Source organism: Asparagus officinalis, chromosome 2, assembly GCF_001876935.1.
Source record: "Asparagus officinalis chromosome 2, Aspof.V1, whole genome shotgun sequence".
Classification (NCBI taxonomy): domain Eukaryota; kingdom Viridiplantae; phylum Streptophyta; class Magnoliopsida; order Asparagales; family Asparagaceae; genus Asparagus; species Asparagus officinalis.
In genome coordinates, this window is record NC_033795.1 from 28,269,984 (window position 1) to 28,283,915 (window position 13,932).

Consider the following 13,932-nt stretch of genomic DNA (forward strand, 5'->3'; position numbering starts at 1 on the left):
ATCCCGAATCCTAAGTAGGGATAAGTCAACGCCTAACACGCGTTGCCGGTTTAGTCTTTCACCGATTGAAAAAGAAGAATTTATCAATCTAGGAAGTTTATCCCGAATCCTAAGCAGGGATAAGTCTGCGCCTAACACGCGCTGCTGGTTTAGTCTTTTTCCGTAGAAAAAGACATCAGAGTTCGATTCTGGGGTATTCTATCCTGAAACCTAAGCAGGGATAAGTCTGCGCTTAACGCGCACTGCCGGTTAGTTCTAACCGTTAAAAAGAACACTCGTTCACATATTTAACATTGTGGCAGGTTGTTATTAATAACACCAAAATCCATGCCTTACACGCATGGGGAATTTCATCCTGAATCCGAAGAAAGGATATGCCGACGCCTAACACGCATCGCCGGTTTAGTCTTTCTCCGAAGAAAAAGACACCAGAGTTCAATTCTGGGGTATTCTATCCTGAAACCTAAGCAAGGATAAGTCTGCGCTTAACCCGCGCTGCCGGTTAGTTCTTAACCGTTGAAAAGAACATCCGTCCACATATTCAACATTGTGGCAGGTTGTTATTAATAACACCAAAATCCATGCCTTACACGCATGGGGAATTTCATCCTGAATCCTAAGAAAGGATATGCCGACGCCTAACACGCGTCGCCGGTTTAGTCTTTCGCCGTAGAAAAAGACACCAGAAGACCAGTCTGGGGTATTTTATCCCGAAACCTAAGTAGGGATAAAGTCAACACCTAACACGTGTCGCCGGGTAGCCTATTCCCGTAACAATGGCGATGTATACTGAAGCTTAGACGCCGGACAACGCGTCACAAGGAAGCTCAAACGCCGGACAACGCGCTGTAAATGAAGATTCAACGCCGACGACCGATGGTCAGTTCTATGTTGAAATAACCAACTCGAGCTAAAAAGTTAGAAAATCGAGAATCGACTTCAAATTTAAAATTCCGACAGACGGTCAGACAATAAATGCAGCACCGGAACCCTTACAGACATTCGACAAAGCACCGAATAGCCTGAAGGAATTGAAGGAATCCGAATGGAAGCCACTCCAAATATCCAGTCGTAACCAATCATAGGATGGGACAATCATATCCAAAGTATTACAGACTCTTCTATAAAAGAACGAGGCTGAAATACTTTGGAGGGGGTAGGTCTGAGGCCGTATAAAACTAGCCTATAGCTCCCTTAACACAACTCGACGACGCCGATTCGACGAACCGACCATCGGCGACGTATGCAGAACACGATTGTTAGTCCACAACACCGAAGCCAAGTGATACGCGACGAAACGGATTAACGAGGCTACGAGGCTAACGAACCGCACGCAAACAACGGAATAAATCCACTCGCGTGCGGAATTTAGCTAACGGGTTGAGGAATCAACGAGTTATCCAACTAAGAGCGGACTCGGACGAATCACGATCGAATCAAGATCAGTTTCGGACTCGAACTCAGAAGTGGATTTACTGGCCAATCAGGTCAGCGAATCGAGTCCGAACAAGTCAGCCACACAATCGAATCACGGACAGAAACCGAAAGATGGAAAAGCGCAGAAAAACGGCACCTAGAGGGCTCGCCAAAACCGAGCCACCTCAAGGTGGCTCGGCCAATAGGTGGCTCGGCATTGGCCGAGCCACCTCAGGTGCTCGGACTTGAACACGAGGGAGATAGAGGTTACCTGTGTCGAGAGAGAAGTGGTGTCGAGAGAGAAGTGGTCGGACTTGAACACGAGGGAAAGAGAAGCGAGTCCACGTAGGGATTTGATAAATACCAAGGGGAAGTATGCTATTTGAAATACGTATATTTGGACTTTCAAATCCATCTCTCCAAAATAATTTGATTTGAAATCTTAGTCTAATTTAAAATCCAAACTAAAGATTTAGATTTGAAATACCCTGGTTTTTAAATCCTGAGTGCAAATCCACGTTTCCAAACATAGCCCAAGTTATTGAGGATTTCATGATAACCCCTAAAGTAAGGATATTTTTATGATATTTTGAAAGTTACCAAGTTGAAGGGAGTTCTTTTGATATTTAGCGTTCCAAATTTACATGTTGTACACGCTGACCGGCAAAAATAAAAGGGCCCGCATTGGGATGGATATTGTCAGATCTAAAACAATTCGGAGTCTGATCCGAATCCGTTTTTTATTCCGTCGCTTGCTCCCCCGTTTCATCATCAGGGCGGGGGAGCCACCCAAAGAGCCGGTTGCCGAGGCGCCTAGCCCAATCGAAAGAGGTCACGTGCCCGCCCTTTCCCACAACCGCTGAGTGTCCTACCACCACTCGTCCCACACGTGCGACGGGATGGTCCCGCGCACATTAGCACCAGCGGCGCGCCTCTCCAGCTGTTGTGACACAGCAAATAATAGACACAACAGGGCGAAGTTAAAAGAGTAATGGCGGTCCTGTCACTGTCGCTACTGCCAGTGGCAGGATCGTGCCTGGAATCTCATCATGAGAGCGCCCTCCCCTTCAAAAGGAGCCTCACGAAACCTCGAACTACGGAGAAAAAGAAAGAGAGAAAAAAAAATCTTCCCCCGCCTCCAAATAAAAGCTAGGACTTGTGTTTGAGGTCCGAATTCAAAAAATGGGGAGAGGACGAGTTCAGCTGAAGCGTATCGAGGACAAGACCAGTCGCCAGGTCAGCTTCTCGAAGCGGAGGAGCGGATTGTTGAAGAAAGCCAACGAGCTCGCCGTGCTCTGCGATGCTGAGGTAGGTCTCATCATTTTCTCGGCCAAAGGAAAGCTCTACGAGTACTCCAGCCCTTCAAGGTACGGTTTTTTACCCAGAGATTTGATCTATTTTCCGTCGGATTGCAGGATTTAGGTCTACTTCTAGTGGTTTAGCGAACCCTAGCGTTTTCCCCCAAATTTTTTTTTTTGCCAGGTTTTCTGTTTTCATTAGTTTAATTTTTTGCTATTATTATATCCTATCGGATGCTTGTTTATCCTAACTTGGTTAATTTTCTCCAATCAAGGAGGGACATCCACATCTCAGTGTGTTTATTTTGGTTAATTTTCTTCGAGGTACCAATTTTTACTGATCTATTTTCCGTCGGATTGCAGGATTTAGGTCTAATTCTAGTGGTTTAGCGAACCCTAACGTTTTTCCCCAATTTTTTTTTTTTTTTGCCAGGTTTTCTGTTTTCATTGTGGGGGTGTTTGGGCCCTTACCCTTCTTTAACCCCTAAATGGGGGATAAGATTTTAGTTCATTTTTTAATCCTCTTCATTCCCCTCCTCTACCATTCTAAATGGAACCCCCAACAGAAATAAACCAAAATTTCTCTTCCCCTTCTCTTCTCTACCCTCCATTCAAACAGGGCATTAGTTTAATTTTGCTGTTATTATATCTTGTCGGATGCTTTGTTTATCCTAAGTTGGTTAATTTTCTCCAATCAAGAAGGGGGCATCCATACCTCATTGTGTTTATTTTGGTCAATTTTCTTCGAGGTACCAATTTTTACCCAGAGATTTGATCTATTTTCCGTCGGATTGCAGGATTTAGGTCTAATTCTAGTGGTTCGGCTAACCCTAACGTTTTCCCCCAAATTTTTTTTTTTTGCCAGGTTTTATGTTTTCATTAGTTTAATTTTGCTATTATTATATCTTGTCGGATGCTTGTTTATCCTAGGTTGGTTGGTTAATTTTCTCCAATCAAGAAGGGACATCCATATCTCAGTGTGTTTATTTATTGAATACGTAGTTTTGATGCAGCGGTAAGCTTCGGATGATTGCAAAAGGCACCGACTTTTTAAGAGAATCACCATTGTAGTGACTTTAAAGTTCAACCTTTGATTATCAATGAGTTGAAAAGATTAGTATACTTAGATTTTATTTCTTTTTATTTTTATTTTTACCTCGTTATATGGTTGCTTCTCTTTGGACCCGTCTGGTTCTTTTATGGATGCAGAAAGCTTTACATGAATAGATCGTATGCAAGAATTTAGGAGGATCGTCGTTCTTGTGATAATATAAGGAAGCTTTCATATATTTGACGACCGACACAAATATATGTTCTTGATATTTTTTTTCGTTGTATTCACAAGCATACTCTTGTGACATGTTATCTGAGCTAGTATAGTTTATCATGCATTTGACTTCATGTTATTATATTTTAAATAAATGCTATTGATAAAAAAGTTTGAGCTGCTTTCCTGCATAAATTTTCTTCCTTCATCTTTTTGTATCAACTTCTCTTGAAATGGATGATATCTTGTATGCTGCTATGTGTGTGCCTCTCTTCTCTGTCTACTCCATGTCAGTTTCCTTGTTAGTAAAGGCTCTTTATTACCAGCCGCTCACAAGCCATCTTACAGTGAAGTAGATCATGAATCATTAAAAAAAAAACGAAACGAAACGAAGAGTGCCGTAAAGAAATGAGCTGAGTATGAGAATTAAGTAGGTTCTAGGAGATGATATGAGATCCATTTTTGTCGCAGTTTGTTTGTGTATATATTATGTGCATCTTTGAAGCAGCAGGTCCCTATTTGTTTTTCTTTGTGTACAAGAAATTTCTCGTGTGAAGAAGTTCATCCTCTAATAGTTGTCACGGGCAGCAATCGAATAAGATTAATGAGATGATAGGCCACCTAGTATAGTTAGTCGCACTGGGCTTGTATAGTTTTTTTTATAGGATCAGCAGATGATTAACCACGTAGCGCACTTTCGGTGTGATGAACTACTCCTGATTGCTTGTTCCACTTCAGTTATATAATTATATCCTGGACTTTGCATCTCCACAGCCGGATCATGTTAAAGCAAATGCTGCAGTCTTTACTGTTGTACCTTCTTTAATCCTAAAACCGAAGTTATCAGAGTGTTTTCCCTCCATATTTCAGTGTTGGTTATTTGTAAGCACTCTAATCATGCAAGTGATTATAAAGCAAAAAGGAGCAGGGGGTCTAGCTTTAATTTTCCTAGGAGCTTGTTTGCTTGCTTTCAACGGCAGACAAGCTATATCGTAAAAATGGGCTTAATTTGCCGGATAAATTAAACTTACTGTACACTTTATAATTTTATTTATAATGTAGCTTGTTATGTTTCAGGTGTTTGGACTTTGCCAATCCCAAAACCACTGTACGATTTTCAACTTCTTGTCGAGATATGAACTAAAGTCTGTTTCTCTTATTTAACTTTTTGGTTTAATCTCACAATTTGGTTTAAGATTTCACTAGTTCTAAACAACCACTTAGCATGATTGTGAAAAGATGACAGCAAACAATCCACTTATAACATATCTGCTTCAACTCCCTTTGGTCTTTCCATGCGAGTCTCTTCTAATTTGAATTTTAGCGTCTAGGATGATCATTTTTCTCAATATCTTTTTTAACTAATGACCATCAAATCATTTGTATCCTTTTATAATCCTTCGGTTGTCTTGAACTCTTGATGCATGTTTCTTTGACATCTAGCTTAAGCAATGTACGATGTCGGCTGCAGTATTGTTTTATAGGATTTTCCGCAATGAGAAATGTTCTGATATGTAAATTGCTTTCTGGAAATTATAGGCTGTTTGGTGACATTTTTGTTTTATTTAATACACCAGACATTTTGAGGTTCAAAATAACAGTATGTTAGGTTCTTGATTAATATTTATTCAAGATATGTAGGCTTAAATGATCCTTGAGCCTAAACTTGGATCTACTTTAAAAAAAAAAAAAAAAAACTGTAGACTGGATCTCAGCTAAGCCTTTGTGTTTCCTCTCCTCTCTTTTGTCTCATCTCTGCTCTGCTATATTGCCATCTCTGATGCATGAACACTTTTTAGCATGAAGCTGCACCTATGTCCCACATTTCTCAACCCATACCGGACATCTATACTCTTTGGCACCTCTTGATGACCTCCCTGAAGCTTGATATTATATATAATATATATATATTATTATATATATATATATTATATATATATTATATATATATTATATAATATATATATATATATATATATTATTATATATTTTATATATATATATATTCTATTTATGAAGTCTTTGTTTAATTATATAATACATGTTTCAACTTTAAACATTTGTATTTTACTAATTGTCGTATATCTTACACTTTGTATATGCTTTTTAAAACTTGTTAAACAAGACTCCGGTTTGTTTCAGCATATACCTGACTTCAAATTATAGGTTTATAGGGTCAGTCTCTACATCTGCTGTAAAAATGGGAGATTTTTCCATTTATAGTCAGCGTAACAAAAATAAGCATAAAAAATGTCACGGAAGTTAATTTGGCTTTCATAACATTTAAATGAAAAAATAATATTTATTTATGTAACTTACTAATTTCAATGTGCATTAATGCCTCAAGGATCCAAATAGGGGATCCGAGGCATGAGACAGGTGAGGTGTCACCATCCGGTTACATGATACACTGTTCATAAACAGTGTATCATGACATGATTGAGCCACGTGCGTGACATAGGATGCTAATGGGTATAGCTACAGTTTGTAATAAGTGAGGATCCAGTTTGATAGCCTTTTTCAGTCTCTTACCCCTTTCCCATCTAGAATTCCAAACTAGAGGTTTTTAAAGTGTCCGTGTTTCAAATCTTCTGATATTAATTACTTAAAAAAAAGAAGGAAAAAAAAAAGAACTCTGAACTAATATGTAACTTATATACATACGCTAACACAGACTGACCATACAGCAAAGAATTCATGACCACAGTTTCCAATTTTATTATTCACTAGATTGAGAAGGTGTAAAAGTCGAGTCTGTTCTTCTTCGCACGACGTCAGCATTTAACTTTCTTGAAAGAATATCGTCAAAACCATGCATTTGATTCAAGGCAATCTCAAAATAGTTTGTGTTTTCAAGTGTTTCGAGCCATCTATGAACGTATATCTATATTTATATATTGATAGGGAGGGAGGGAGGGAGGGAGAGCATTTTGTACATTTGTTGCCATGCATGTATATACTCGTAGAGGAGTGCCTTCTGTGCATGCATGTGCTTCAATGTATCATGCGTGTGTAATTTTTTTAATTTTTTTGGGTTGGAAGTTGAGGTGAGGTATACTGTGCATGCATATGTTCTTAGGAAAAATAAGAATAAAAACGGATCCAAAAATAAGCAGAACAAACCACATAGGAGCGAAAAAAAAGCATAGGGTTAAGAACACCATTACGGCTTAACTTAAAGTTCGAGATCCTTTATAGAAATGTCGAATCGCCCTCTAAACAGAGGGCTGATCTTGAAGAAATTATGCCATACTTACGGTAGCGTTGGGTCTGCACAGTATTTTTGAGGATGAGACAGCTATAGTCCGAATGAGCGCTCTCTTCTGTTGAACACCTCGACTATAATTTCAGTTCGCTAGAATCTTCAATGCTAACAATTTATAGAATTGTAAAAGAAGACGAGGAGAATTCATTTTTGTCTTCTGTGTGTTTTAAAATGACCAGAGGAAGCCCTTCTTATAAGGTTCATGTGAGCTAAAGGTTTAGACAAAGCTTTGAACGTCAGTTATTGCAATGTTTGTAACGTCTGCAACAACCATCATCTAAACCTTATAACGTTTGTAACGTACACGTTCAGGAAGGTCTAAATACAACACATGCAAAAGGAGCACGCGTCGGACCACGCGCACGTGCCAACACGCACGTGCCCGTTTGCTTGCATGCTCACTTATATACCAATACAAATGTATAATTCTAATATCTTTTTTATACCATATATAACACACATGTTAATTTGAACCAACTAAAATGCATTCAATTAGTCAATGTGGGACTAAAACTCACATACTACTAATTAAGCATATTTTAATTTTTATCTATGGAATCCAACCATATAAATGGTATTTTTCCATAGAAACCCTCCATTATTTATTTATATCAACAATCCCCCACAATTTCATAGCCGAAGTAAAGAAGAGTGTACATATTATGCTTTTGGAGAAGGTATCTTCTGATTTGAACATTTCCTATAGTTACCCAATTTTATTACCACAGACACGAAGTGAAACTAAGTCTTGAACTTGAACCTTTGATGTGGTGATATTCATTGGTAACAACACGATATAGGCTATAGTAGCAATCTTTAGGTTTGACGCATTATGACCATGTGTCCTTATCATTTTCATGAATAATTTTAAGGAATAACCTACTTTCTCTAATTGCGGCCACATAATTATGTTCACATAGTTGGGCATCTTCAGGGATGCACTGCTTGCATCTCGTCTTAAAGACTTGATCCTATTTAGAGTTAAAACACTCTTACTATACTAGCAGTTTACAACACCTTCCAGGTATGGATGATGATAGACTCAGATACAAAATATCAATCTATGATTAGATGTTTAGCTCACACAACAGCTTATTGTTACCACATTGGACCTACTTTGTAGGATCTTCACTCAGATAGGTTGGGTTGCTACTATCGATGAGTTAGGTAAGAGTTTCAGTCCCATCATCAACTTAGATTTAAGAACTACTGATAATTCAAGTCCTTTTGTAAAGGGATTTGTTGTGTTGTCCTTGGACTTGACAAAGTCCATAGCAATTACCCCTTCATCAATAAACTTTTTCACGGTCTTTATCTGTACTTGGATATGACCTCGAGTTTTGTTGTTATACTTTAAACTTTTAATCCTTACAATCGTGGTCATATTGTCACAATGCACAGAGATTGCAGGAATAGGCTTGCTAATCATGGTAGCTCAAACATAAGTCCCTTAAGCCATTCAGCTTTTAAACCAGCGGTGTCCAAAACACATAACTCTACCTCAAAAGTAGGCCGAGATAAAATGGTCTGTTTGACAGATTTCTAGGCGACTGCACCGCCACTCAAGATAAATACATACCATGTACAACCATTGCTACTTGAATCCATAGCAATCCAGCTAGCATCACTATACCCCTCTGGAACGCGCAAGGGAAATAGTTCTCTTCAGATACTGAAGTATCCTATCCAAGGCATTCCAATGAGTCCTATTTAGACAGCTAGTATATCTACTTAATTTAGAAATCGAGTTAGAAATATCCGATCTCCTACAATTTGCAAAATACATCAAGCTTCCAATGATATGAGAATATCTCAATTGAGGTATAGAGACTTCACTTACATTCTTGTAGAGAGTTAAGAATGATTATGTCAAGCTTTGACGGGTTTGCAATTCTTATAGCCAAATTTCTCAATAATCTTCTTAACATAGTGAGATTGAGAAATAGCTATGCCTTCGACTGATCTAATCAGTTTTAGGCCAAGAATTACATCAGCGACTACCATGTCATTCATATCAAACTTACTACTAAAAAATGACTTAGTCTTATTGATTATCCCAATGTTTGATCCAAACAATAGATTATCATCAAAATAAATGAATTGAAGAACACATGAATCACCTCTTACTTTGCTATAAATACACTTATCAGACTCAATCATTTTGAAACCAAAATCAATGATACTCGTATCAAAATTTTTATGCCATTGTTTAGGGGTTTGTTTAAGTCCGTATAGAGACTTCACAAGTTTACATGTTTTCTTTTTATTGCTAGGTGTTACAAATCCCTGAGTCTGATCCATATAAATCTCTTCTTCAAGGAAACCATGAAGAAAAACAGTTTTCACATCCATCTGGTGGATTGTGAAATCATATATAGAAACCAATGCAATAAGCATTCTGATCATAGTCGTTCGGGCAATTGGAGATTATGTGTTAAAGAAATCAATTCCTTCAACTTATTTGAACCCCTTGGCAACAAGTCTACCCTTAAACTTTTCTACGGTTCCATCTAATTTTATTTTCCTTTTAAAATCCATTTAGACCAAATTGTCTTGCACCCAGGATGAAGATCAACTAATTCCCATGTCCCATTAGAGATAATATAATTCATTTCACTTTTGACATCATCCCTCCATTGTTTAACCTTTTTTGAGGTCATAACAGATATGTAGAAAATAGGATCCTCCTCGATATTGTAAGTGACATAGTCACTTTAAAAATCCTTGATAATCCTTGCTCTCTTACTCATTCTAGGTTCATCCAAATTGTATGATCTTTCAGATTCATATTTGGAATTATCTGCCCCTACATTTGTCATCCTTTCCACATGATCAGGGATGAAAGTTGTGACAGATACATGGTTTTCATTAGAAATATTTTGAGACATTCCAGTTTTTATAGGGAAAACATCCTAAAAAATTATTGCATCACGAAATTCAACAATTGTATTAACATCTATGCTAGAGATTTCAGATTTAATCACTAAGAATCTCAGAGCATAGTTGTTTTCTACATAATCTAAAAAAAATCGAGTCGACTGTCTTATGACCTACCTTCTTCCTTTTGTGTTCTAGGAAGCCTCACACTTTAATGTATTTCAAGCTTGTTTTTCGATTTCTCCAAAGTTCAAATGGACTACTGTCCTTAAGTTTTTGAGGGGATTTATTCAGAATATGGCTAGTCGTATTCAAAGCCTCTCCCCACATATATTTAGGAAGTCCATAGCTTTCAAGTAGACTATTAATCATATCTTTCAAGGTTCTATTTTTTCGTTCTGCTACACCATTAGACCTAGGAGAATAAGAAGCAATTTCCTCATGCACTATGCCAAAGGATTGACATAGAAAAGTAAACTGATTTGATGTATATTCTCATCCTCTATCAGATTTTAACCTTTAAGTTTCCTGCCAGTTTGAGTTTCAGCTTCATTCTTAAAAATGATAAATTTTTCTTTAGCCTCATCTTTAGTTTTAAGCAAGTAAACATAACATTATTTGCTATAGTCATCTATAAAAGTGATAGAATATTTCTTCATGTTTTTGGTCAAGACATCATTAAACTCATAAACGTCAGTATGTACTGAATCAAATAACTCAGAATTTCTATCAACAGAATGAAAATGTTTCCTTTTTTTGTTTTTATTACACATACTTAACATTTTTACCTAAGAGTGTTTTGGAATTATATTAAGATTCATTATTCTTTTGACAGAATTAAAATTAACATGACTAAGACGTTTATGCCAAATAGCAGATGATTCAAGATTGTTACTAATAGGATAATTAGGAACAAAAATCTTATTAAATTCAGAACTAAAAATAGGTTTTGCTCTAACCTTATACATTCCATCAGAATCATAGCCCTTAAAAGATCCAAAATGCAACATAACCACTTTATTACATTAAAAAAAAACTCACGAACCGTTGATAATGTTGCGTCAAACAGTAGGAGCGTGATGCACCCTGTGTAATGATAGAATTCGCCCTGAAGGAAACTTCATGTTTACTCGTCCATATCCCAACACTTTAGATGCAGTTTGGTTCCCTATTTTCATGGTATTACCATTTGCAAGTGATAAAACATAAACAACAATTTATCAACACAAATGTGTACATTTGCACCGGTGTCTACCAACCATTCATTGGGTTCATAAATAGATAGTAACTCGGGGTTAATGGAAACATATCCTTCGATGGATCCAGCAAGCTCAGTCATAATCATATTAACCTGATGCACACTAGTAGACCCTGTATTTGCTTTAACTTTCTTTGTAGGACAAGTTTTAGCCCTATGTCCAATCTGTCCACAATTCTAACATGGTTTGTTTGCTTTTGATTTTTTTTTGAATAAATTTAGCTTTGATTTTGTCATCAGGTTTGCTGTTAGGTTTGCTTTTGAACTTTTCCCCAGAAGTTATAACATTTTTTTAGGTTGGTGCTCAACAAGCACAACATGTTTCCGATTCTTATGCTCTTCCTCAATAGTTATGGCAATCATCAAGTCATCGAGATTTATTTTTTCCTTTCGATGCTTGAGAGCCATACCAAAATTCTCTCAAGAATGATTTTTTTTCGATGATTGCCATAACCTGAAATTTTTTAGGAATCTCCATTTCTGCTTCTCAAAGAACATGAAGAATGAGCATAAGTTCATATGCTTGTTTTGTTACAGATTTACCCTCGACCATTTAAAACTTTAAGAACTTGGACATAGAATATTTTTCAAGACCGAAGTCTTCAGTATTATATTTTCTGTCCAGTTTATCCCACAGTGTCTTTGCAGTGGTTGAAGAAGAACAATAGATATCGAAGAGCACATTAGACATTGCCAACAAAATGCACCCTCTAACTATTTGGTCCTTCTCCGTCCACTGCGCAATTTTATCTACACTATTAGGATATTTTTCATCTGATTTTGGACAATCTATTAGTATCATTGCCAATAGCCTCTTAGTCATCAGCTAAATCTTTATACGTTGCTGCCAACGTTTGAAGAACTAACCAATGAACTCTTTTAGCATTCCAAACATGTCCATTTAGGGGCAAAGGCATCATAACCAACTCTTGAAATAGAAGACATAACTCCAAATGATATTAATTTCGTCAAGATTGTTGGGAAAAATAAGAATAAAAACAGATCCAAAAATAAGAAGAACAAACCACACATGAATGAAAGAAAAAAGTAGCGAGTTAAAAACACCATTATAGCTTAACTTAAAGTTCGAGATACTTTACAGAAATACCAAATCGCCCTCTAAACAGAGGACTGTCCTTGAAAAAGTTATGCCCCACCTACAGTAGCGTTGAGTCTGCACAATACTTCTGAGGATGAGACAATTATAGTCCAAAGAAGCGTTCTTCTATTGAATATCTTGATTACAACTTCAGTTCGCCAGAATCTTCAGTACTAACAGCTTATATAATTGTAAAAAAAGACGAGGAGAATTCATTTTTGTTTTCTTGTGTTTTAAAATGTCGTCTGCAATAACTACATACCTGCACGCACGTGCCCGCACGCTCGCTTATATACTAACACAAGTGAACAATCCTAACACTTTTGTTATACCATATATAACACGCATGTTAATTTGAATCAACTAAAATGCATTCAATTAGTCAACGTGGGACTAAATCTCACATACTACTAATTAAACACATTTTAATTTTTATTTATGGAATCCAACCATATAAATGATATCTTTCCATAAAAATCATCCATTATTCATTTATATTAACATTTCTATGTTTGTGTATATACGTAGAGAGCGTATGTGTCTTATGTATGTTGTTACATATTTGGAGCGCTAGGTCACCCTGATACTTTGTCTAAGCTACCATATCCGATCGTGTCATGACATGTGTCTAATTCCAACATTTCTTAGATACTCATTGAATATGCATACATTTATTTAGACGTGTACTCTACTTGTCATATATTTTTTGACGTATATTTTACGTCTTGATCGGGGTCATTCGTTCAGTCCATATCCGGATCATAAGTATAATCTTAAAATTTCATTTAGACATCTAGTTAAAGAAATACACGATTTTCCAATTCTACAAATTAAGTGTAACTAAAGGTTATATGAATTTTAGTTTTTGTAACATGTAAAAAAAACCCCATCTCAAATAAATTATTAATTACAATATTTATAGTCTTGCTCCTGCATCCTACCTCTTACAAATTTACCTATCTGAGCCTGTACCCATGTAAGATAGAATTTGATTTCCATTCTATCAACCAAAACTTGAAAATGCAATCATATTATCTTAAACAGTCAAAATAGAAGTCATATAATCCAAAAGTTTACTGCTTATAAATCAACAACTAACAAAATGAATGAGTTGAACTCACATAGAACATAATTATAATACGAAGCTTCAATATTAGGAGCCTAACTTATGTACCTGGGTACTTCTAATATGTAGCCATAGCTGTGCCCATCACGTGTCGTACCCATACTCTTACCCATAGCTGTGCCCAATACGTGCCGTACCCATACTCTTACCCGACACTTCTTGGACGTTTCTTAAATGTATGCATATATTTAGACTTGTGCTCGATTATACAATGCATGTTTAATTTAAAACGTTTGTCATACCCTTCTTAGGTATATGCTCTACACTTCACATTTATTTTTGTAATTCATTGGATAAGAGTTGAAATCGTTTTAGCCTCTGAAGAT

At 36.7% G+C, this 13,932-nt stretch overlaps 1 protein-coding gene across 1 annotated transcript in view; it reads left to right on the forward strand.

Moving 5' to 3' along the window:
* Positions 2,420-13,932, forward strand: part of LOC109830594 (truncated transcription factor CAULIFLOWER A-like) — a 30,195-nt gene continuing 18,682 nt past the window's right edge. The window contains exon 1 of the mRNA XM_020397899.1: positions 2,420-2,783. Coding sequence (XP_020253488.1) covers positions 2,599-2,783 — 185 coding nt within the window. The 5' untranslated portion in view covers positions 2,420-2,598. The remainder of the gene's footprint in view (positions 2,784-13,932) is intronic.